The following is a 24,727-nucleotide window of genomic DNA, read 5'->3' as shown; positions in this document are numbered from 1 at the left end:
GTAAGTGTGGCCCGGGCCTCAGGTCCCGGTGGGACCAGAGCAGTGGCTGTATGTGTGCTCGGGCTGCCACAGCAAGATGCCACAGACTGGGTGGCTTAAATAACAGGAATTAATTTTCTCACAGTTCTAGAGGCCAGAAATCCAAGATCAAGGTGTCAGCAGGCATAGTTCCTTCTGAGGCCCCTCCTTGGCTTGTAAACAGTCATCTCCCTGGGTCTTCACACTGTCTTCTCTCTCTGTGAATGTCTGTGTCCAGGTCTCCTCTTATAAGGGTACCAGTCATTCTGGATCAGGACCACCCTAGAGGCCTCATTTAATGTTAATTACCTCTTTAAAGACCCTTTCACCAAATACAGCCACATTCTGAGATATTGAGGATTTAACATATGAATTTGGCGTTGGGGGGGACAAAATTCAGCCCAGAACAGTAGTGCGGGAGTGATACAATGTGAACGAGACTCCCAGAAATCTCTGAACACTCAACACGGCAGTCCTTGAGTGAGGTTTTAAACAAAGTGTTTTCAAAGCACTTTTCCTTCCTGGTTGAAAGTAGAGATGGGATAATAAGTTGTTATATAATAGTAATGCTTGAGTACTTCCCATATGCACACGTATTAACTTGTTTCATCTTCAAGACACCCTATGAGGTTAGTGTTCTTATTACAGATGGGGAAACTGAGGCCTGGAGAGTTTAAATAACCTGGCCAGTGTCTGTCAGATGGCCCAAGGGAAAGCAAGAAAACAGTTTTAAGACTTTGTAAATCACAGAACCCCGAGTTCATTGTTTTTCTATTTTTTTTTTTTTACTGAGGTAGATTTTATATACAGTCAAGTACATAGATCTTTAGTTATCAGTTCAGTGAGTTTTGACAACTGTATACATCTGTGTACCTGCCATCAAAAACGAGACAGAGGACATTTCCCTCATCCCAGGAAGTTCTTTCTGGTCACTTTCCGGGGAATTTCTCTCCAGCCCACCCCAAGGTAACCCTTGTGATTTCTCCTACCATAGGTTAGCATTGCCCACTGCAGAGCCTCATATGAGTGGAATCCTATGGTGTGTACCCTACTTGCTCAGGAGATCATCCATGCTATTTGTCCATGTGTCAGTAATTTGTTGCTTTTATTGCTAAGAAGTATTCCATTCTGTGAATATACCAAAATCTGCTTATCCATTCACTTGTTGATGGACATGGAAATTGTTCACAGATTTGGGCTTTTGTGAATAATAAGGCAAGTCTGGAAACTCTTGTACAAGTCTTATAGACACAGGCTTCATATCTAGCACATTCAGATTTTCTCTTTTTCTGTAAAGAAAAGCTTTCTTGTGAAATCATAACAGTTTAGTTGAGTATATTTTTGTATTGGATGTTTGAGAATTGGGAGTGATGTTTGGGGACAGTAAGAGGACATCTGAGGGCATCTAATCCATCTGCATGGCAGCAGGAGCAGCCTAAATTCAGGGAAGAGAAGGGAAGTGCGCCTGCTCTGCGTCACAGTCAGGAATTCACCCTTTCATCCAACCTGCATCCTCCAGGCTATATTTCAGGGTCCCTTTGCCTTTTCCTTGTTCTCTGTGGAACTAGTTTCTGTGCTGTGAATAACAGAGATGTTGTCAAGCTGAAGCATGTTGCTATATGTCTGGCAGCCTTCTCTTCTGGTGGAATCATCCAGCTCTGTAGCCTTTCATCAGAGTCGTTTTCCTTGGGCCCCATCCTGCCTTTGCAGCTCTCCAAGCCACCCAGTGGTTCCCAGACTCCTGGCTTTGTAGTCAGCGTATGCTGGCCTGCTATGAGTGCTGGTCAGCAGCACATCAAAGGTGGGAATGGCAAATGGGCAATCCACATTACAAAGAAGGTGAGTTGGGGAGGGATGAATCACTCACAGAAGGGTTCATCAGTGAAAACCTTTAAAACGCACACTCCCCAGACCGTTTAGATGTGCTTTGACTTGAGAATGTTCAATGACAAAGAACACCTCTGTTGGGAATTGGAAAGCACCTCTGTGATGGGGTCTCACCTCTGGTTCTTAGTTCTCACCACTATATCAGAGTCCCCTGTGTAGGGTCCCTTTTCAGTTTAATGTACTAGGTAGCTTCATGTAGGAGGACCTGTTTCACCCTTGATCTTCATAAGTTCTGCTCTTCTCAAGCCAGGCCTTCCCCACCATTGGTCACTGCAACTTGCTGGGCCTCAGGAGCTGCTGAGAACAGTCCAGGGGGTGCCCCAGTGTGAATGGTCCCCAGAGTGCCACCCAGACCACCATGTGCACAGCTATACCAAGGCCTGTGGCTGCCTCTTCTGTTCCCAAGGTTGATGCCCACTTATTAATAAGCCACTGTTTGAGAACGTCAGCTTCTGGTCATGTTTGCACCCTCTTTGATGGCAGAGTGGTTATAACAGCAGCTAACATTTTTGGGGCACTTCCTGTGTCCTAGCATTGGGTTTAACATATGAAATGACATGGATTACAGCACCTGGTTGTTATCCTTGTCTTACCAGCAAGGGAGCTGAGGCCTGGAAAGCCACTTGTTTAAGGCACATGACTGTAAGTGGCGAACTGGGCTTGGACCCCTAACCATTATACCCCCCTCATCTCCCCATGTTCCAGATTAATCTGCACCATGTTGATTTCTGGGCTCCACAGGACAGACTCCAAAGCCCCTGAAATTAAAGCACTCATCTTCCTCTCAGCCTCCCAAGACTACCGCGCTGTGTATGTTCCAGAAAATTAGCTCAGCCTGATGGGGCTTGTAGGTAACAGCAGGTTACTCATTTTGAGAGTCTGTGGTCTAACCCTGGCTGAGCTGCTGATGCCCACACATTTCGATCTGAGTATCAGCATCTGTGTATGCTTATGCTTTTCGGTTGGAATTGCCCGTTTGGGTGTTCAGATTTTCTGCTGTATTACTGTAATACAAGTTTTTTCCTCTCTTTGCTTTTTGCCTGGATGGTGAGATCAAGGCAGAGATTGAGGTCTGTTTATCCAGGACCTGCTGTTTGTCCCTGCCTTGACCCCTGAGAGCTGTGGGGCCACCAATACCCTGCTCTGAGACTGAGAGTTTCATAGGCTGCCCCTCTGATAGGAAGAGCTTCAGATGTTCTGTCTGTCCAACCACAGCAAAGAGAATCCATGTCCCTTCTCTCCCTGCTCCTCACAGTTTCTGGGAAGGACTCTGCTCTGCAGACTAGCTCAGAGCACAACAAGCTCCCCTTTCCAACCCTACCTGTGGCCGTCATCATTTCCTACTTAGCTGTGTAACTGTCCCATTTGGGTCTGCCTCCCCCAACCTCCCACATTGGGTTCATGAAGGCAGAGACAATGTCTGTTTTATTCCCTGCTGTATTCAGCACCTATGCTGGTGCTCAGTGCACTTCTGAAGATGAATGAGAAAATAATACAAAGGTCTCCAACCCACGGCTACTGCCTCCCAGACATGGGACAGCTCAGCAGCCTCCCCTTCCAGGGCCACGTTCACTGGGCTTTTCCCAGGATGGCGAATAGTCTGGGAGCCTCTTATTTACCAACCTGAATGGTACTGGATTAGCAACACAGAGAAGCAAAACCTAGTCAACCACAGCTTGCAGAGCACCCAAGGAAGGAGAGGCAGCCTTGTGAGTTTTCTCTGCAATTTGCAAATCACCAGCCTGGGGAGGAAACATTGGGCTCAGGGTCCAACAGTTATAACAATAACAGTATCTCGTGGGGTGTGGGATGGGGGGCTTACCCAACCACACCAAAAAAGAAATAAACATAAAATGAACATTAAACACTATTTACATTCCTTTGATTCCTTTTTTGATCTTAATCTGTGTTGAATATCTTCGTGCAGTTGTGGATCGCCTCTGCATTCTGCTTTACAGTATTTTTACATTTAGAATTGCTGTCTGTGCATCTCCATGTGATGACAGTTCACATAATTTTTCTTGTTTTGCTCTTCTTAAACATGATCCTTTCACTGTAAGTCTTACATATCTTAGTAAACAGCAGACATGGAGCTACTTTGTTATTTTTCACAGTTGGGTGATAACCACTGACGGATGAACAGTACTGTCCAACCATCAACCTAGGATTAGGCTTTAAGTCTTGTTCTTTTTTTACTAAAAAAAAAAAATCTCACATAATATTGCAATGAACATCCTCAAATAAAATTTTGTTTCCATGCTGGAGTTTATCTTCAGGATACATTTCTGACAGTAGAAATGCTGGGTTAAAGAATATGAACACTTAGAATTAAATTACTCTCAACAAAATTGTTGTGCCAGTTTACACACTCTCCAATAATTCATTTATTTTTGAAGGTGAATGCTAGTCCATATGGTGAAGGGCCATGATTTATTTCAGCATTTCCTATTTTTGAGTCTCTGAGTTATTTCCCATGTCTTAGGCTGTCATTTTTAATTTTTGTTAGTTATAAGGGTATCTTACTTTTTCAAATTACCTAATATTTGAATTTTGTTAGGTAGAAACAGGCAATGCTTCATCATCATTGTTTTCCATACTATGCAGACAAGAAAATCAAGGCACACAGGTCAGGTGTTTTGCTCAGAATTACACCATTAATGGCAGAGCTTGGCTGAGAACCGGGTATCTTCTGCCTCCCGCCGGCTGAGCGCTTCCCCGGTGCCCTGCTGTGGAGGAGGTGCTGACCCAGCCGCTGTAGTCCTGGTGGAAGTACGCAGTTGTGCCTATGTTTGGAACTCACTCTTCCTCACCCCGCCCCCCACCAATACACTGACACTGCCCTTGGTGCAGGGGTGACTTTGCTGACTGGTCCTGGCAGGGCCGGGCACTGGGGTGGCATTTCTGTAGGCTGACGGCAGAAGGCCCTATCTTCCTCCTGTTCCTCTGGGTTGTAACGGCTCTGTTTTTGTGGGCCTCTTGGCAGGAGTCTGGGTGGCCCGTGGTGTGGAACTGACTGACACTGAACTGCCTCCTTCGCCAGGGGTTTGAAGTGGGTCCCTTGGCTCAGTGACACAGCCTCCAGCCACTGGGATTTATCAGCCACAGGCTTCTAGGAAATGCCAATTAAGGGCCACAGAAGAAATGCAGGAGGATTTTTGAGAGGAGAAGCAGTGGCGTGAACTTCGTCTGTGTCATCTGAAGATAGAGGCCTTGGGGCATTAGAAACTGAGCAAGTGTTAGGAGACTAGCCTTTCTCTGCCCAGACAAACACTGGAACGGGAGCAACCTGCGTTGAAGTACTTCTAAAGCAGGGGAAGGGCTGTGCCACTGCTGTGTACAGCCTACAGCATAGAGCACGTGGCTAGCGGCGCTCCGATTCCAATTCCCAGCACATTCTCCCCATCAGACCCAGAGCTCAGGATTTGGCTGTCTCAGATGCCCACACCTAATTGTCTCAGATGCCCACACCTCAGTGGCTCCCCACCTGTGGGCCTGGGAACTACAAGACCCTCCATGGACCTATCTTACACGGACAGCACTCTGATTAGCCTGCAGGTAACTCAGATGAGAGTGAGAATACTGATAGGAAATGTTTTACTATTTAAATAAAATGCTAGAAAACCCAGAGCTTGGTAGAATAGGAGGCGGATCTTTGAGGTATGGGTGCTTCAAGCTTTTTACTTAAGGCTTTTATTCCTAAAGCTATCCTTCTATACCCTCCCCTCCACACCCCCACCACAGCTCCCATAGGACCAGAAAACTCACATTCAGCAATTTGACATTTCTTTTTTTGGAAATCTGTCAGCTCTATAATGGACTCTTTCAATCAGCTCAAAATGCTGTGTGCTTTTTGTGGATCCCAAGCTGATGACAGTGTCTCGGGGTGGGGGTGGGGAGGTACTGTTTCTCTCTAGAAGCCCTAGCCCTTCATGAAATCACATGAAGCCTGTGTCTTGCATCCTCCCTCTGCAGATTCTGATGAGGAATACATTTATATGAACAAAGTGACGGTCAACAAGCCACCGAATGCCAAGTCCCAGGACAAAGGTACAGGGCTGGGACTGCTGATGGCATGGCCAGCCCCTGGGAGTGGGAAAGGTACAAGCCTTGGTCCTGTGCCACACCGCCCTCTTCCCAGCCAGCACCACAGACAGGCCCAGCAGAGTTATTTTTGGAAGTTGCATTTTGGTAGATGATATTTTGGGTTGATATATTTTGGGATAATTCATCAGGCCACCTCTTGCCTCTTAAAGGTCTCGCAGCCGTTTAGTGGATAAGGAATCTGTCCCTAAAATCTCTCAGCTTTTCCCAGCAGTAGTCCAGGAATAGGAAGTCATAATTCAGATTGTCTAAGAAAGCAGCTGTGTGGCGTGCTGATCCCACAGCTCCAGCTTTATGTCTTTTGATAGAAGCCTGGACTTTATGCATGCTGAGGGTGATGGGAGGAGGATGTGGTGATGTCAGCAACTGTCTTAATTGTCAGTTTTTGTGCAAAGGTGCTCTCTCGGCAGAACGTTTTATCTTCCACTGGAAGCTGCCTAGTTGCAGACGAAGGAGGGCTAGAAGCCCTGTCTCCCACTCCCAAGCCTGAGAGTCAAATGCAGAGGCTCAGTAAGAGGTGGGGGCACAGCACCCCAGAGCACTCAGTCCCATTCAAAGCTTGGCTTCATAATATCAGCCAGCAAAGCCCTGGGCTCAGACCTGCCTGCGCCTGTCTCTCAGGCTCAGAAAGCATTTTGTGTCTCTTCCTTAAAAGCACAAAGAAGGTTGGTGGCCAAGTTCTTCACTGTGGCTCTGCCACCTCCTGTCCCAGTCTCAGCCTGGGGCTCAGCAAAACTCATCTGCAGGAAGGCAGTCACTGGGCCCAGGGTCATTTGCCTTCCGGGGAAACTGGGGTGGAAAGAGCTGTAATCACAGGGTCGGTGCTGAGGGCAGCTCAATATAGTGACTGCAGGGCAGCCGCAGCCTGCTGAAGTCTGTGGCCAGGCCATTTTTGGCATGGGACAGGTGGAGAAGAAGGTGCAGAGCCTGCCAGCAACCCCAAACCAGTTCCTTCTGAGGAATCCGCCTGTGGCTAGGGCACCACGGTGCCCTATTCTTGGAGGAAAAACAACACTGGCTCTTGGGACTGCCTGGCTGGGTAATTAACACCTGCCCAAGTAGAACTCTTGGGCATGTGTGACCAGACACTCCTGGGTAGCGAGCCCCACTGTGAGGCTGGGCACCCCTCACCAAAGCCTTCTTCTGCTTATGCCCATAGCGCCCGAGGAGCAGAACCCACTGACCAATGGGGAGCCCAACCAGCAGTCCTCAGCCCCTCAGAAGGGTCTTCCGGACCTCCCAGCACCCAAGATCGTAAGTGTTGGCCCCTGATTTCCTGGCTTGGGTACCATAAACTTTTACCTGTTTTCACAGGTATCAATCCACCAAGCATCTAGCCTTGTCTAAACACCTGTTGTGTGCAGGGCATGGGGCAGGGCACTGGAGGACAGAGAGCAAAGTGACGCCTGCCCGCAGGTAACATCATGTGCCCAGGGTGACAGTGCTCAGGATGCTGAGGGTAATGGGAGTGGGAGCTAAGGGAGGGTGCCTTTAGCAAGTGCCACCATGTGTCTGAGGTCACACCTGGCCCTTTAGGTAGCACCATGTGAGCAGGGCCTTGTCTAGCTGTGGTCACAGTGAACGTCTACAAATGTAAATCATACCACACTGCACTACCTGCTTCCAGGGACACAGCCAGAATTTGAACTAAGTTCTTTCTTCTCTAAGGCTGGACTGGGGAGGTTCCCTAGAATGATATGAGGCATGAAGTGGGAAGGATTCCTGCGGGTGCCCGGGGGGTCAGCACCAGCAGGAAGCTGGGGGACATCATGGTCACTGAGCTCCCACCGAGCCATTCACCACCAGGCCTGTGGGCTCAGGTCACACTCGAGGGTCCCAGCCCCAGGGCAGCCTTCACCATTCATGCCCTCCTGAGGGCAGCGGGCTTCCTCGGGCTGCTCTCGCAGTGGGCGGGGCGCGAGGACAGTGTCACACTGCACGAGGCCCCTCAAGCTGGGTGACAGCTGGCGGGACTCCGTCTCAGGCCAGATGAGGCTTGATGGGCTGAGCCCGAGGTCCTGGGTGCCCCGCCGTGCCGACGATGCTGGTGACCGCCACACCTGAGCGGCTACCCCCTCATGCTTACAAAGGGTCCCTCCCACCCCATGGGGCTTCCTGATGTGGAGTGAGGAAGGGCCTGGCACACACCAGGTTCTTGCCTCCCTCCTGCGCACCCACGGTTCTGCTCTCCCTCACGCTGCCTCTCTGGTCGTCTGGCTGAAGCAGCCATAACCGTCAGTCCAGGGCCCCCAGAGGAGTGGCTTCAGGCGGAGCAGCGAACAGCTGTGTCTTCTGGCTCTGAGGGAGGAGAAGCGGAGCAGCAGCTGCAGTAGGCGGATGCACGGTGGGAGCGTGGCAGCGTGAGCCTGGGGTGACCCCGTGACCTCTGTTCCTCAGATTGAGGAGACCGTACCCGCTCCTACCCCGACTCCAGAGCTTCAGAGTGCCACGGTGGCTTGTCCACCCGAATGCCTGCTCACTGCTGGCTGTGGCCGCAGCAGAAGCTGGATGTCTGCCTGGGGTCCTCCTCAGTGCCTGTGGCCGGGCCAGCAGTTTGGCCTCCGTCCTTTAGGATGTCCTGATTCTCTCTTTGGTGGCTTGGGTCCCCTTCCATCCCCCACAGAATCAGCGGATAGCAGACCCGTCCAGCCACGGAAGGGGCAGCCGGGGTCTGGAGCAACCTCGTGGGTGTGGCCAGTGACTCACGCAGCTGTGGCACCTCCAGGCTGCTGTCTGTACCGCCAGGTGCTGTGGTCACTGTAGGAGAAACAGATGTTTGCTGGCCGTGTTCATGCTCCTGGCTAGCATGGCCGCCTCCACCCCATCTCCCCTTTGAGGCCTGAACATACGTTGGCACTGGTCTTAGATGAATTGCTTTTGGGGGGAAACAGCTACTCCACGAAAGGATGTCACCATGGTTGTCACATCATGTGCCCAGGGCCACAGTGCTCAGGATGCTGAGGGTAATGGGAGTGGGAGCTAAGGGAGGGTGCCTTTAGCAAGTGCCACCATGTGTCCGGCTGCATCTGCCATCCACCACTCGGGAACCTTCCCTAGTGTGCACTGCAGCTGGTTGCTCAGAACTGCAGGGGCGCCTCAGGGCACCTGAGCCACACCTCCTCTTCAGCTCTCCTGTCTAATCTAAGTCACAATTGGCAAACTACAGCCCCCGGGGACCACAGCCACCTGCTTTTGTAAATGAGTTTTTACTGGAACACAGCCACACTTTTCAGTGACGTATTAGCCATGGGAGATTGTGCGCCTCAGCTGCAAAGCAGAATCGCTGTGCCGAGAGACCATGAGTGGCCTGCAGATCTGGGAGTCCTCACTGTGTGGCCCTCACAGAAGTTTGCAGACCTCAAGCCAATTGGTCTGGGCAGGGTGGCCTGCTTCCCTGACCCTTCGATCCCTCAGAACATTATTTCAGGCCTGAGGCCACGTCTCTTCTCCATTTTCATGTAATGTTCACAGCCTGCAGCATCACCACCACGACAGGAATTATACAAGCAGCCCTTTATTCTTACCTCTGGGAAGTTTGGATCTCCTATTCCCTTGATCCCTGAAAATGGGCCATTGTATTTGTGTGATTATGTGGCTTTCTTTTGGATTGTTGTGTAAACCATTTTATCCTTTAACTTGACCCTGGCACTTATCTTTGGCCCTGACAGCCTTGAAGGTGGAACTGCTGCCTTTTTTAACAAGGCTGAACTTGCATATAAGCTTGGTGGAGCCCAGACGTCTCTGTCTCCCCAGGGCATCTTTTCTTCCTCCACCAAACTTTTCTCCTGTGATTGATGTATGCTTTTTAGTTTAGTAAAAGCTAATATTTATTGGGTATTTAACAGGGCAGAGCACAGTATAATCCTTACAGCAACCCCATGTGACACTTCTTACTTTCTCCCTTTTACAATGGGGAACTGAGGCCCAGAGAGGCCAAGTAAGTTGCCCAGGGTCACACAGCTTGGATGTGCCAGTGTTAGGATTTGAACCCTAGCCCTGGAGGTTGTATTCCTACCACTGCCCTCTACTGCTTCTCCCAGTAGATTCACTTAACAGGCTATTTTACAGTGAGAGGCTTGGGAGACTCGTAAACGCCCCTCCACCGTGCCTCCCAGGTGGTAATGACCATGAGCAGCTCCTGCAGAAAGGCTCATTCCCCCGCTGCCCTAACCACAGGGACCAGACCAGCGCCAGATCTTGGGTGCTTAGAGCTTATCGCCAGAGAGCACTCACCTCCCTGGGAGAGGGGTCCCAGCCCTGCCTGCTGGCCTCTTGGCGGCTGGAACTGGGGGCCCAGCTTGGGCAGCGGGAGCCCCAGGACCCGTGTGCGGAGGCCGTGCAGCTGCCCAGGTGAGGAGACGCTCTCACCTCAGGCCCCGGGAAGCCGGCTCTCAGAGGACCCCCGCTGGGTCGCTCAGGCTGGCCAAGGGCCAGGAGGGGTTGAGAGGAACAGAGACGTCTTGCCAGGCCTATGGCAGCAAAGGTGAAAGGTCACCAACTAGCAGCTACTGACTGTGTGCACTGTGTGCAAGTACACATCCTCACCCTTAGGAAGGAGTCTGGCCTGCAGTGCCACGCACAGCCGTTCCCATTAACAGCCACATCTGCAGCCCCAGGGCAGCAGCAGTGGGGCTGTTCAGGAAATGCGCAGATTATTCTGCTCCTTCCTGCGTGTTGGTGTTTCACCTGCCGCCGCTAAACGCTGTTGGGAGCCTGCCTCTGGGGCTCCTATCAGCTGTCTTGGTGTGAGGCCAGGTGATGTTAGAAGGTTGTGGCCCGGCCTCTGCTGACCCTCTTCATGTAGCCCTGGCTCAGCCTGTTGCACAGCAGTCCAGTCACCTGGTTCCCGCAGATCCCTGGGTCGTGGAGGGCACCCCGACTGCGCAGACAGGAGCCTCCTTGTATGTGTGATGGGCCAGGCCCCGGGAAAGCACTGTCACGCTTTGTCTTACCGATGAATCCTCTAGACAACCCTCGCTCTATTCCTGCATTGGAGAGAGGGAAAGCAAGGGTCAGAGAGGCTGCCACACGCCCACAGGAAAGCCATGGAGTCCTCAAGCCCAATTCAAACCCAGTTACATTCACTCCAGCGTCCACACAGACTCTAGGCACCAAACCGCAGGACGTGGCTCCGGGGACCCCAGTTTTGGTGGGGTGGCCGCAGGAGCATCGCCCTGCTGTGGGGGAGGCCAGGGTCGTCATGCTTGCACTGCATGTGGAGTACCGTCCCGCAGGGACCCCGAGCCCAGGCTGACTGCGGTCCCACCTCTTGTGGGCCAGGACTAGGGGAGCTCTGTCATAGGTCCCTAAAATAAGCTCATTTTCCAAGGCAGGGTCTAGATCCCTCCCCTGCAGGCAGGGCAGGGCATTCTCCAGGGCCGGAGTCTGTCTGAGCTCAGGACCCAGTGCAGTCCATCCACTGGCTGCCTCCTCTTCCATCCCCCCCCCCCACCCCTTCACCTGAAGGGCTTTCCACCGCTTTCATCTGAAGCTCCCTGGAGGCCGAGGCCTGTGCCTCACGTGGAACTCCCAGCGCAAGGACTTTTCAAATCCAGGAGTGAGAGCGCACTTCAGATTTCACCGTCTCTGTTCTCAGCTCATCATGAAGGTTCTTACTTGTCCTCAGGGGTTTCATGATTCAGAAAGACACTTGGGACTCTTGTGGATGGCTGCTGACATATTTATGACCTGTATAATATAATATTCATGCAATAGTCTACTTATTTTTTCTCCCTGCTATTGCTTATAAGGTTATTTTAATAGTCTGGTGCCCATTTTACAGGTGGAATAATGGAGGAATAGAGAATGACTTCCTGCTCCCTGCTTCTTCACAGTTGCATATGTTCTTTATTCTACTCAAATTGTGCTCATTCACCCTTTTGTCCAATAACCAGCTCAGTGTCCCCTTTGAGACTCAACTCAAAGATCCTGTCCTCCAGGTCCTAAGTGTTCCTCAGACCCTCCTGGTTCCCAGAGAAATGTGACCTTTCCTGTTACAGCCCTGCTCGCAGGGCTGCACTTGATCAGGAGCTGGAACATTCACTACCTAGTTAAGTCCTTCTGCAGACTGACTCCTGAGCCTCTGGATGCGTCCCTTGCAGTTAGGTCACAGAAGTCATCCAGTATCTGCTGAATGAATGAACAAATGAACTTACTGCTATAAAAGTCTAGGATTTAGAAACGTGGTCATACCCCATGTGCCTTTGATTAGCTCTTAACCTTTTTAGAAGGTATATGCTGTTTGGATGCTATAATAGTGACCACAACAGCCTGTCCAGATCTTTGTGTGCATTACAGTCACATGCACGATGCTGTTTCACGTATGGGGTGGGAGGGCGGTTTGGGCCTTGTTTTGCAGAGGAGAGGACAGAGGCTTGGAGAAGTTAAGCAGCACACCTACAGCCCTCCACTGGATGCAAACCACACAGTATGGACAGAGTGGCTGATGGGAGTCATGGTATTCCATGTTCTCTGTCCCAACTTGCTGGAAGTCCAGCCAGGCATTTCTTCCTCTTACACTTCCCCATTCTTCCACCCGAAGGGTTAATTCCAAGTTGTTCCCAGTGTATCATATCTGAAAGTGTTTATTTGTTCATACCACAGATTCCAGAACAGAAACAACTCTCCATCCCAAAGACGGAGTCTCCAGAGGGTTACTATGAAGAGGCTGAGCCATATGACACATCCCTCAATGGTACATCCTGGGGCCAGGGCTGGGGCATGGGGGGGGTCCAGTACTTCCAGCACAGATGCTGGTGCTCGGAGCAGAGAGCAGCCTGGGCTGTTATTCCCAGAGAGTGTGGTCTGAATTGCAAGCTGGCCATAGAGCACTGAGCTTCTGCTCTGACATTCTACAGAGACCTCCTGCAGACCCAGCTCCCCTGCAAGGAGGGGCTTGGGATGGCCCTCAATGAGCCAGTTCACTGTGCCTCATGCTCTTGGTGTTCCCACCTGGGTGTTGCTGGAGTTAGCACAGAAATGTGATGGGGACAGGTGTGTTGGCTAAGGGTTACCAGGCCCTTGCAAACAATGGCAGTGGAGTCAGGCTGAGCCAGAGTCATTAAACTAATGGTTACTGTGGTCCCATCGTGTGCCAAGTACATTTCTAGGAGTCAGGCACTCAGCCCTGCTCAGGAGAGCAGTCACAGCCCTCAGATTCTGTGATAAAAAGCAGACAGCAGATAAACACAGCTTGTGTCAGGTGATGATAAAGTGTTAGGATGGAAAACAGCAGGGGCTGGGTTGGGGCAGGAGAGGGTGTTGTTTTAGATAAAGGAAGGCATCTCTGATAGGTGACCTTGAGCTAATACCTGAATGCAGTGGGAAGTGGGTGGGGGCAGAGATCTGGAAGAACTCTCCAGATAGCACAGCACATACAAAGGCCCTGAGGCAGAAGAGCTCTTGGCATCTTTGAGGAACAGCAAGGAGACCAGTGTGGTAGGAGCAGGGGAGGGGGAGGGGAAGAGACAGGAGATGGGAACGTAGAAGTCAGCCGCAGGACACGGTGAGGACTTTGCTTCTCTCTGAATGAGGCTGCAAGCCTGTGGAAGGTTACTTAGTGACTGACCTCACTTAGGTACTAAAAAGATGTCTTGTGCTACAGGGGCAGGGCTCCTGCTGGAGCCCTCTGTCCTTGGTCACTGACTCTCAGCCTGAGGATGTCAGATAAGAAATGTTCTTGGTTTAGGGATCCAAGAACCCAGAAAGGCCCCAAACATTATGGAAGAAAAACATTGTGACCTGTTTTCCCCAGGCAGCTGAACTCTGGTCCTTTCTGCCCCTATTACCTCCTTCTCTTTCCTTCCTTTGTAAGTGAAAGTCTTTGAAAGCCATAAAGCAATTTGCAAATGTAAGAGGTGAGGAGCCTTGCTGGTGGGAATGAACGTGCCTGAAAGGGGCTGTTGGCTCCATGAAGAACAGGACCAGGGATGAGAGGGGACCAGCCACTCGGAGCCCCATCGGATTGGACTCCTTTCTTCACACTTAACCTATTGCCTCCAATGGCAGGAACTGGGTGGGAGGTGAGGGCCTGTTCAGACTACGTTTTTCCATTCGAAGAGGCTGGCTTTGTGGGCAGACATCACTTCACTTGAACCCACTGAGATGTGATGTGTAGCCGAGGGACCAGGCAGGCTGAGATTTCAGACCAGAGCTGAGGGTGCGTCTGGCAGGTGGGGAGAGGTGCCTCACCATGGTGAGCATCCCCGGGCACCTGAAGCCCGGCTCTCTCAGGGTGGCCTGTGCCAGCCGGGGCCTGCCTCCCAGACACTCTCTGGGGCCTGTTTGTGTGGCAGATCCTTCATCTGGGCACAAGCAAGTAGTCAGAAGGACGGAACCTTCCTGGTGTTCGCCTCTGGGACGGGGTGGGGGGGGGCAGTGAGTGACGTCACAGGGACTGCTTGAGCACAGCAAGGTGAGTAAGAAAATGCTTGGTTGCCTTTCCTCTCCTGCCAGGACAAGGACCAAGGATGACTTGGGGAGAACTGGGCACACCTGCCACAAAGAGCAGGCTTCACCTGCATTACCAGCCGGCCTGCACTCAGTTCCTACCTGTTGTCCCCTGTACCTGTCTGAGTAATGGGGCATGCAGGGCGCAGCAAGAGGACTGACACTGGGTGCTGGCCCCTGGTCTAGTTCATTGGCCAACAGCGATGTTGCTGACTTCCTGCCCAAGACCCATTGTTTGAATTCTTGTCCTGCTTCACCAGCACTGTCCCCACTTGGCTCTGCTGGGTCAGGTTCCACTCTGCAGGTAGAAGCTTAGTGGGCTCCCTACTGATGGCCTGCATGGCAGATGCGAGGGGCGGTCCTGCTTGCCCAAGACATCAGCTACCTCTTTGATGACGTCTCCTGCTGGCGTAACGGTAGCTGCTGTAACAAATGAACTCCGCTTTAGTTTATAGTAACACAACACAGATCTGCTTCTCACAGAGCAGTTCAAGGTGGGTATTACCGCTCAGCAGGTAGTTTTGGTACCCAGGCTCCTGCCAGTATGGGCTCCGTGCCTTCTGAGGCCACACACACACTTCTCTGCAGAGAGGGAGTGGAGCACCCAGCTAGTTCTTAGAAGTGCCAACCAGAAGTGACACACATCACTTCTACCCGCATTCCACTGGTGACAGGTAGTTACCTGGTCGTCTCTGGATGTGAAGGGGCTGGGAAAAAAATGCCCTTGGCCAGGCTAGGGCCTCTCCGAACAAGCCCGCACCGCCCACGGGGAAGCACTGACTCACGGTGGGCGAGCAGCCGTCACCACCCGGGTCTCTGCGACTCTGCAGTCAGGTCTGTCCCTCTCTTCATCTTGTCTTTTTCCATCCTACCCCTTTCTTTGCTTCTGGTATCACACAGGTCATTCTGGCAGATGTACCCCCACTGGAATCCCCCGATGGGTGCAGGTGCCTGAAGGAGTCATTTATGCCACGATCACCTTGGGTACTGCTTGTCCCCAGAGCTGGAATGTCAGTGATCCCATGCCTGCTGCCTGCTGCCTGGGTCTTAGACCTGGGGTGCATTCCCCAAACCACCGTCGACCTCTTCCTGTCTTTTGTGCGCAGATCCTGCATGTACATGCCGTATGTCATCCTTCCAGAAGGAGAGGCTTACTCTGCTGTCCACAAGCCCTTGCCTGTTGCACCCAGATGCATGGCTGAAGCACCCCGGGTGCTGCATGCTTGTTCTGCCCTGTGTTCTGGGGACTTCAGCCGCTGTAGGGTGCAGGCCACCTGGGGACTGCAAAAATAGGGATGGAATTATCTGAGCACCCTGCCTTTCACTTCTGTTCATCCCGCCAGCCCGGGAAGCCAACCGTCTGTTTAAGACTATCCTCCATTTATGGTTATGCTATAATGGCTCTTAGGGATGAATAAAATTGTTAGTATGTTTTCCCTAAGTTTCCTCCAAGCTACTCCAGGTAACTTGACACACTGATTTGCTGTTTCTTCTCAGCATCCCCATCCCCACCCTGGTGGCAGACGGGCAGGTGTTAAAATTCTCCGTGGGACACATGGGGCAACCCTAGAAGCCCAGGCAGCCGGGAGATTACCCCAACTTTTGTGCACTAGACTCCGTAGCCTCCTGCCCTCAGTTTTCGTTACTAAAGGATAAACCTTGTCACTGAATGACACTGACATCGCATCATCCTACTTACCTCACTTACTGTACAGATGATATGATACTGACGCTGAGGACATTTATTTATAAAATCACCCCCATCCTACCACTGGATTAAATCAACCATTTTGAGCTCTTCCTGTTTCCTTTTAGTACTGATCTACTCACATATGTAATTTTAGTGGTACTTTCTCACTTACCATTGTATTTATCGAGTTTACCAACACTCCTCACTGATTACAGTTGTATCGTAAGCTCCCAAGCAGATGAAACCATACTTTCCCTGATATCCCTTTGCTGACTGATAAATAGCCTGTGAATTGATGTCTTGATGCATGTAACCTTCCCCCTTCCTTCCTTTTTTGAAAACTAGTTTCCTAGGATAAACTCCCAGGACTGGGATTATTGGGTCAAAGGGCCTGGGTGTTTTTATGGCTCTCGAAACAACAGGCTGCCAGATTGTTTCCTGAGAGCTTGTGTTAATCTACGTTGCTACCAGCCACATGAGCGTTCCGGGTCTCCCTCTGGGTAGCGTTGCTATTTTCAACCTTTGCTTATTGAATAGGTATAAAATTATGAACTGTGCAACTTTTTATTAAGCTATGAAGGCAAGTAGTACCACACTGCTTTTAAAGAAAACCGGTATTGAAATATTTGAAGTGTTATTTTTAGGAATATTAAAACAACATAAAACACATTTTAATTGGCATTGTAGCCTGAATAACTGGGCCAGTAGCCTTGTTCATTCTGCTATATTCTAACTGAAATGTGGTTCTGCTTTCTTAGTACATAGGAGCCCAGCTATGCAGATAGAAGAGGCTTCTGGAGAAGGGGCAGCAGGGGGCCACAGGCCGTCTCTTTTCTGAAGGATGTCGTGGAGAGCAAAGGGGAGTTTCATTCACCCTGACTTAGGGGGACAGAACATGTCTGTACAGGTCATAGGGGAGTCGACAGTGGCCTGACTTTGTTAGGAATGCCCAGTAACGGTGGTATCCGGTGATCATGAGGTAGGAAGCGCCCCGTCTGTGGGGAATTCAAGCAGAGGCTAGAATAGCATCGAGGTTACGACAGGCTTCCCGTGCTGAGCCAGGGGTTGGACCAGGAATCCTGAGGTTCCCTTTTCTGTGTGTCCTGCTTTTCAGGGTTTTACTGATTTACATTTTCTTCCCCTAGTTTTTGTTGGCCTTGAATAGCGCGGTGGGGCCCGGAGAGCAGTAACTCTTGCGGGGTGGTGGGGGCAGAAACTGGGGCATGTAGAGTGGGCACGTAGCCGAGTGCGGTTTGTGCTTGGTGAGTTTGGAGATTCACTGGAACAGAACTAAAATGTGAATTTGGCTCATTCGCTGCCAGAGGTGGAGGAAGGGTATGGCTTGGAAACGAGAAGAAGCTGAGTTGGTGCTGGGAGGTGTTAAGTGGAAGGGAAGGAGGCCAGATCTGTGGAGGATAAGGTTTTTTTTTAAGGGCTATGATGCTGAGGGGGCCATTTAGGACGGGAGGTGGCCGCCTCCATCTGAGAGCCACGTTCTGCTTTATCTCGCCTTGCGTTTCTGAGAAGCTCTGTCCCCTTCTGCCCTCAGGGCAGAACCGGGGACAGAGCAGGCCCGCCGGGCAGGCAGCTGGTGGAGGCTTGCCACCTGCCCAGCTCTGGGCTCAGACGGTCACCCCTAGAATGGCAGCGCGCCAGGCCCAGAGGGACCCAGAGAGATGGTCACCCCACCGCCTCATCCTTCGGTCGAGGAGACGGAAGCCCCGGGCAGGGGGACCGGCCTTCTCAAGAGTGACTGTGGGTGTGTCTTGTCAGAGGTTTCTGTGGAGTGTGAGGTGACGGGACCTGAGGAGGAAGGAGAGAAACTCCTGTTTTCCAGCTGTTCACGTCTGTGGCCAGAAGCAGCATGCAAGGGTCATCGCTGAGGCTGTTTGGGGCCCGGAAAGTCTGCCCGGCTCTGCGGCTGGCTGGTGGCAGTGGGGCTGGGTCCAGGGTGCAGGGGCAGGGGTGTTGTAGCCTGGAGGACACTGGCTGCCCCGCCCGCTGCGCTCGCTCCCGAATGACGAAGCATGTTGAGGAGCACCGCCTGCCCAGCGGGGGCCGTGACCAAGTGGGTCTTCCTTGCAGAGGACGGAGAGATCGTGAGCAGCTCCTACGAGTCCTACGATGAAGAGGAGGGCTGCAAGGGCAAGCCCGCCCCCTACCAGTGGCCCTCGCCCGAGGCTGGCATCGAGCTGATGCGTGACGCCCGCATCTGTGCCTTCCTGTGGCGCAAGAAGTGGCTGGGGCAGTGGGCCAAGCAGCTCTGCATCATCAAGGACACCAGGCTCCTGGTCAGTGGCCTCCCATCGAGTTCTGGTCTTCTGTCTTTTGAGGGAGAGGGTGGGGAAATGGCCCCTTCTACCAGACTGCTAGAGCCTCTTCCACCAGATCTCCACCTTTCCCTAATTTGAAGTTGTATTCAGGATTCTGCATGCATGGATGAGTGTCCTTTTACTTAACTAGAAAAGTCTAGTCGTTTCCGTCAGACTCAAAGGAGGCTGTGATTACCACCACCTCTCCCCCAGTCCTGTCCTGTAGACATTTTTCCCTGGGATCTTTCTGTCCCCCTGATAGAGGCTCATTCTTCCTCACATTCTGGTCACTGGAGGTTTTGTGTGGAGCCTGCCACCCAGTCGGGACTCCCCAGCTGGCCCCCAGCCCCAGTTCTGGCCACTACATTCATCCATCCAGGAGAGCCCCGTGTCTTCTCAGAAGTCACAGTATTTTGAATTACTGATTATAAGACAAAACTCATAAGGGAGTCAGAAGGTAATACTCCGATCACAGCCCTGTTTCCTGTTACTTTAAATTAAAATTCAGTTCTACGTCCTGATTTGAGGTTCCGTGGAAACGTCATAAACACCCTTCTGTCCCTGGTTGTATGTGCCCTGCTCTGTACAGGTGTTCCTTCAGGTAGTCCTGTGCCTTCAGGTAGTCCTGTGCCTTCAGGTAGTCCTGTGAGGACCCCCATTTTACATGTGACAAACTAAGGGGCAAAGTATTTTCTCTGGTAGGGAAAGGAAGTCCCTTCCTTTCTTGGCTAGCACATCTGCCTACCTAATCAGAGAGTACGTTTAGTCTCCATTCCTTGTGGATCTCTTACTGGGGAGGCTGAGCAAGAAAAGCAGAGAGGCAGTGAAATGGAGTTTGTTCCTCCCCAGATATGTGAGAGTCCCCTGCAGCGGACGTATTTGAGGGGTAGCCACATCCTGCATTACAGTTAGGGCAGCGTGGATGAGCAGGGTCCTGAAGCATCCTTGCTGAGGCCGGTGGGGGGGGTCTTGGAGGAGGGGGAGTCTGCCTGGTCACTCTGCTGCGGAGAACAGGAGCTGGCAGCATTTGAGGTGACGGTTCTGCACTACAGGGGTCCAGCCTGCAGTTTTGTTGTGGACCCAGCGCTGCAGAATCTGCCTGAGGCCCCGACAAGCAGCGTATCCTACCTCCTTTCTTGCAGTGTTACAAATCCTCCAAGGACCACAGCCCTCAGCTGGACGTGAACTTGCTGGGCAGCAGCGTCATCCACAAGGAGAAGCAAGTGCGGAAGAAGGAGCACAAGCTGAAGATCACGCCAATGAATGCTGACGTGATCGTGCTGGGCCTGCAGAGCAAGGACCAGGCTGAGCAGTGGCTCCGGGTGAGGGAGGCTCCAGGCCACTGGGGAAGGGGGCCTGCCCCCCCTTGGGCTCCCGGGGGCTCCTGCTATTCTGATTCCCCAGCTTTTTCCCAAAGGGGGGGTGTTGTCATGGGTAAAGGGTCTGTGATCCTTCAAGTTCACAGGGCTTCTTGTGTTCTAAGCGGTAGCAATCAGTCTGAACGGAATGGATCACAGTATTTGGCTGCATCCTTCTCAGGTGCCTGGACTTGGGCTCTGCTTGAAATCCATTTTTCTTCTGGCCTCTAGGGAAGCATCACCAGATTCCTAATTAAGGAAGAATAAATACCATTGCCACTTGTTAAGTACTTAGCATGGGCCATGCACTTTTAGTAAGTGTAACTCACCTCATCACACTAGAGGTAGTTGGGTGGCGTCACTATCCCCATTTACAGGAGGGGCATTTAAGGCTCAGAGGGAGGAGGTAACTGATTAGGGTCATTGTGGCAACACTGGGTTGCAAACGTAGGACTCTGACCACAGTCCTGTGTGTTCTACCACACAAATGCACATGGTCACTTCTGCCTACACTACCCAGGATGTAGCCCCCATAACAATGGAGCACCTGGTGGGTGGACTTGCCCGCCCCATGTTTAAGATGAGCTTGACAATTCCAGAAGATACAAGGTTGGTACCAAGAATGGGCCCGATGTTGCAAAGAGATCTCCAAATCCAGAAGGGCCTCTGGGGAGGGCAGAGAGCCCGAGAGATCCCCTCCGTCCCTCCCTGCTGCCCCCTCCTCCATCACAGCCACATGCATGTGTGTCCAACATAGGAGCATTGTATCCGCCCTCCACCCACATCTGCACACATGTATGTGTGTGCTCTCACACACACTTGCATGCAGAAACATGCAAGTGCACAAATTCTTGACCATAGTTGCACATACGCACACACACTGCTCTTGCTCACCGTTCCCAGTGCTGTTCCTCTGACTGCTCAGAGCTACGTGCCCTTCCTCTGACTCCCAGACTCCCTCCCCAGCTCTCCTGCCCTCTTCCTGAGACCCCTGCCAACCCCCTCCCCAATCTTGCTGATGCTTTCAAAGACAAGACCACCTCCAGAAGGTACAGCCTCTTGGCCTTCACTGAGAGGCCCTCTTCCTCCCGGGTCATGAGTGCAGAGTGGACTTGCTATGAGAGTCTGGCTGTCAGACCTGCACACACTCGCAGTTTGGTGGGGCTGTTAGCCTGTCTGATGGGCTCGTGACCAGATGCATCTGTACTGTCCCACCTACCTACCTTCCCTGGGCAGCTCTGCATCATCACACCTTTGCCGCAGGTTGGGGTAGGTACATGACAGTAAATGGGAGATGCTGAGGATGGAATGAGGGTCCCAGAAACAGAAGGCACAAGGGAGGTCTGTCCCAGGGACGAGGATCCCCACCCCCTCCCGGCTTAGCCTGCTTCCACTGCTTGGGGCATCTGGATCCAGGACCCAGCTGATAAGGATGGTGATGAACATGCCAGCCATGTGCTGGGTACTTTACTCATGTCCCCACAGCAGCCCTGTGGTGTAGGTGTTGCCCCACCTTACAGATGTGCTGACTGAGGCCAGGCCCAAGGTCACACCCCTAGGGGGCTGACTCCAGGGCCTGCCGTCTCCCCATAGTGCCATGTTGCACATTTGGCTCACCACGTGGACCGAGGTCCAGCACTGGAGTCTGTCTGGGTGAGAAATACCTTAAGTTTCTCTGTCCCTGTAGCCATTCTGCATTCTGCTCTTTGGCTTTTCTGATTTAAACCTAATTTTAAACCCTTAGGCGGAGACTGAAACAGGAGGATTTTGAAATCATTCTCTGCTAAGTCTGTATCTCCAAAGGGCTTCTAGGAGGGCAGTGTGTTTGTGGCTTCCCTGGGCTGTTACCCTCCAGGAATGTCCCAGGTGGCCCCCGGCTCAAAAAGGCTGTGTTGCCTAATGCGGCCACAGCTCCCTCTGACCTGTGTGCCCCCAGCGCAGGCCCCTGGTGCCGGTTCAAAGGCTCCTTCCTGGAGGAGGGTGCAGGGGACTGGCAGAAGCAATTCTGAAGAGCTGGTGCTGGACGGAGGCAATTTGCAGGTCTAGTTTCTGAGCACCGTGGTGACACACCACAGCAATCCCCACAGCCCCCCAAAGCCAGGGGGCTGTTTGGCGATTGTAGTTTTTCATCATACTCGTAACTGAACAGCCACCCCTGCCTAGGATGGGGACAAGGAAGGGGCTCTTGGAGGTGAGGCTGGCTGCTCTGGCCATCCTTAGGCTTTACTGCAAATAATCCGCCCTGTCCCCCACCAGCCGCCTGCCTGCTACCAGAAATCATGGGGGCCTGCAGGACGGCGGGCCTAAAAAAACACACCTCTCTCACCACAGCCTGCCCAGCTCAGCCCTGAGGCCATGTAGAGCCCGGGTGCCAGGGCCTGAGGCGAGGGCAGGTGGCGCTGGAGGTGGTCTCTGTTCCTTGGAAGCCACGCACCGTCTCTCACCCCTGCCTACTGCCCCTTGAGGGGCTCCTGTTTCAGTCTGGCCGCCGCTGACCGCTTCTGTCTTCCTTCAGGTCATCCAGGAGGTGAGTGGCCTGCCTTCAGAAGGCACATCCGAGGGAAACCAGTACAGCCCAGAAGCCCAGCGCCTGAACTGCCAGAAAGTAAGCATTTACTCTGCCTGGAAGCATTCCACTGTTTCTCCATAAAAATTAAAAGCTTAAGATTAAGAGCTTTGCTTTTGCATTTCATCCCCATTACTAAGAAGTGTATAATGCTTGGATAAGGAGAGTAGCTTCAGTTGATGGAAGTTGATAAGAGACCTAAAATATTTTCTTGCTTGTGGTGAAAGCTTTATTAGAACAAAACTCACTTTATGCCCCATTCTTAATCAAGATGTATTTTATGATGCTCTTCCTTCCCATGCGCTCCCCAGTAGAGCTTCCAGCACAGGGGGAATTGTCTTGACCTTGACCCCAGCCAAAGGGCTCTAGTGCTCATTTGCATGGAGCTGTGGGGCCCCTGCTTAAGGGTCAGTGTCTGGGAAGTTGGGCTGGTGCTGGAGAAGGGGAGGGCCGTCACCTGTGGGGTCGCATGTCATGTCCCTGTGTATCCGCAGGGAGGTGCCTGGGTGTGTGCAAAGCAGAGGTCCCTTGTGTATCATCTTGGGGTCCCCGCCCCTGGCAGGGAGGAGGCAGAGGCTTGAGAGGGGAGGTGCCCTCTGTGCTTCAGGAAGGCGCAGGCCACCCCGTGAAGTCCCCACAGCCCTGCCAAGTGACTGAAGAGGACTGAGGTTCTAACTGTCTTACTCTTTCCTTGGTCATTGGCACGAAAACCAAAGTCTGAGTAAACTTGGGTCCTCTTCACATCACTGAGGCCAGAAACGAGCTCTCCCTAAAGACCTGGCATGCAGAGCTCCTGGCCAGGCACCTCAGTGTCCCTGCCTAAGGCCAGAGCACTGCTTGGGAGCCCCTCAGCCTGTTTTCCGAGGCCTGGAGGAAGCAGTTCTCTGGAAGAAGCCTGTTGGAACATTCTGAGGGGTTCACATTCTAACAGCAACAGCCACTACCCTCTGCCGGGGATTCTCCTGAGTCCCCCTCAGCCCCGGGACTGCAGACAAGGATGTTATCCCTACTGTACACGCATGCAGAGCAGGCTCAGAGGGGTCTGTCACTGGAGCACCCCACCTGGCTCGGGAACACGATTCATGACCTGACCCCGAGCAGACAGGCCAGCCCTCCCCAGAGCCTGGCGCACTGGTAGCACTCAGGCCTCAAGCCCCCTCAGTTCCCAGCCCCACAGCTTCAGTCGGGGTGGTGACCCTCGGGCCTTTCCCTGTGGCTGTGGGGCTGCTGTCACATCAGGATGAATAGCCGTTTTGAGAACTTGGGAACATGAGTGGGTGGGTGGTGGCCTGAAGAAGGGGAAGGTGCTCCAGGATGGGGCAGGGGACCTGAGAAAGGTGAAGCCCGGCCAGGGTCCCACCACTGACATGGACTTGCAGGTAACGCCTGGCTTACCCTCAGGAGCCGTTATCTTCCCTTACATTGTAATCTCTGAAGTAACCATTCCCAGACAAGATCGCCCACTTGTCTCTCTTTTCCACAGCCGGATCTGACTGAGAAGTACCTGTCCGCCTCAGACTGTGGGAGCTCCTTAGATGGCCACCCTGAGGTGCCAGAGGCCAAAGACGGTACCGACACTGTGGCTCTCGGCCTGGGGGTGGGAGGGGGGTGGCTTCTGGGCTGTGAGGCCGGCTGGCTGGCTCAACCCTAGTGGGTTCTAACAGCTGATTCTAACATGCCTCCAACGTATAAACTCTTGGAAATACTACATTAATAGATCCAGGGACAAGGGAGAGATGACCAGATTGAAGTTGAGTTCCATGAATCGCTGGGGGTAGATTATTCTTTCATTTCTTCTTGTTTGCTAACCCTAGTTCAAATGTCTTTGAATCAATACAGTCTGTAAAGATTAAATGCTGACATATTCTGTTAGAGAAGTTGGTTTGTCCCTCTTGAGTATGATTCTAGAGAATTGTGACTCTGGCCTGTGGACCCTGGTTTAGGGAGCAGGAGTGTGTGTGTGTGTGTGTGTGTGTGCACGTGCATGTGTCTATGTACACGCACCCAGGGGCAGATGCAGTGGGAATGAGTCCACTGTTTTTCCTATCTTTCCTAAGGGCATGTGAGTGGGCTGTGTACAGTGCTGATGGCATTTTCTCTCATCTTGACAGTCAAGAAGAAATCTTCTGCTGGCCTCAAACTGAGCAACCTAATGAACCTGGGCAGGAAGAAGTCTACCTCACTGGAGCCTGCAGAGAAGTCCCTCGAGACATCCAGTAAGAATCACAGCTGCCTCTGGGACTAAGGTGCTCTTCTACTGGGCTGCAGCCCATCTCCAGGAAGGCAGCTCAGACCGCAAAGGCAGAGATTCTAGTTCTTGCTTCAAACCTCTCTAGGGCTGATGAGT

General features: G+C 52.2%; 1 protein-coding gene across 8 annotated transcripts in view; it reads left to right on the top strand.

Moving 5' to 3' along the window:
* The window catches only part of AFAP1L2 (actin filament associated protein 1 like 2), a 92,933-nt gene that overhangs the window by 57,190 nt on the left and 11,016 nt on the right, over nucleotides 1-24,727 (top strand). For 6 of the 8 annotated variants that reach the window (XM_036898678.2, XM_036898676.2, XM_036898675.2 and 3 more), the window contains 9 exons: nucleotides 5,878-5,952; nucleotides 7,166-7,260; nucleotides 12,610-12,700; nucleotides 15,355-15,438; nucleotides 18,230-18,435; nucleotides 19,599-19,778; nucleotides 22,330-22,419; nucleotides 23,864-23,948; nucleotides 24,492-24,596. In XM_036898678.2, coding sequence (XP_036754573.2) covers nucleotides 5,901-5,952; nucleotides 7,166-7,260; nucleotides 12,610-12,700; nucleotides 15,355-15,438; nucleotides 18,230-18,435; nucleotides 19,599-19,778; nucleotides 22,330-22,419; nucleotides 23,864-23,948; nucleotides 24,492-24,596 — 988 coding nt within the window. In that variant the 5' untranslated portion in view covers nucleotides 5,878-5,900. The remainder of the gene's footprint in view (nucleotides 1-5,877; nucleotides 5,953-7,165; nucleotides 7,261-12,609; nucleotides 12,701-15,354; nucleotides 15,439-18,229; nucleotides 18,436-19,598; nucleotides 19,779-22,329; nucleotides 22,420-23,863; nucleotides 23,949-24,491; nucleotides 24,597-24,727) is intronic. The other 2 variants (XM_036898679.2, XM_036898673.2) reach the window with 1 other exon arrangement.

Source organism: Manis pentadactyla, chromosome 8 (genome assembly GCF_030020395.1).
Source record: "Manis pentadactyla isolate mManPen7 chromosome 8, mManPen7.hap1, whole genome shotgun sequence".
NCBI classification, from domain to species: domain Eukaryota; kingdom Metazoa; phylum Chordata; class Mammalia; order Pholidota; family Manidae; genus Manis; species Manis pentadactyla.
Note: the sequence above shows the minus strand (reverse complement) of the source record. Positions and strands in the feature narration are given on the sequence as shown.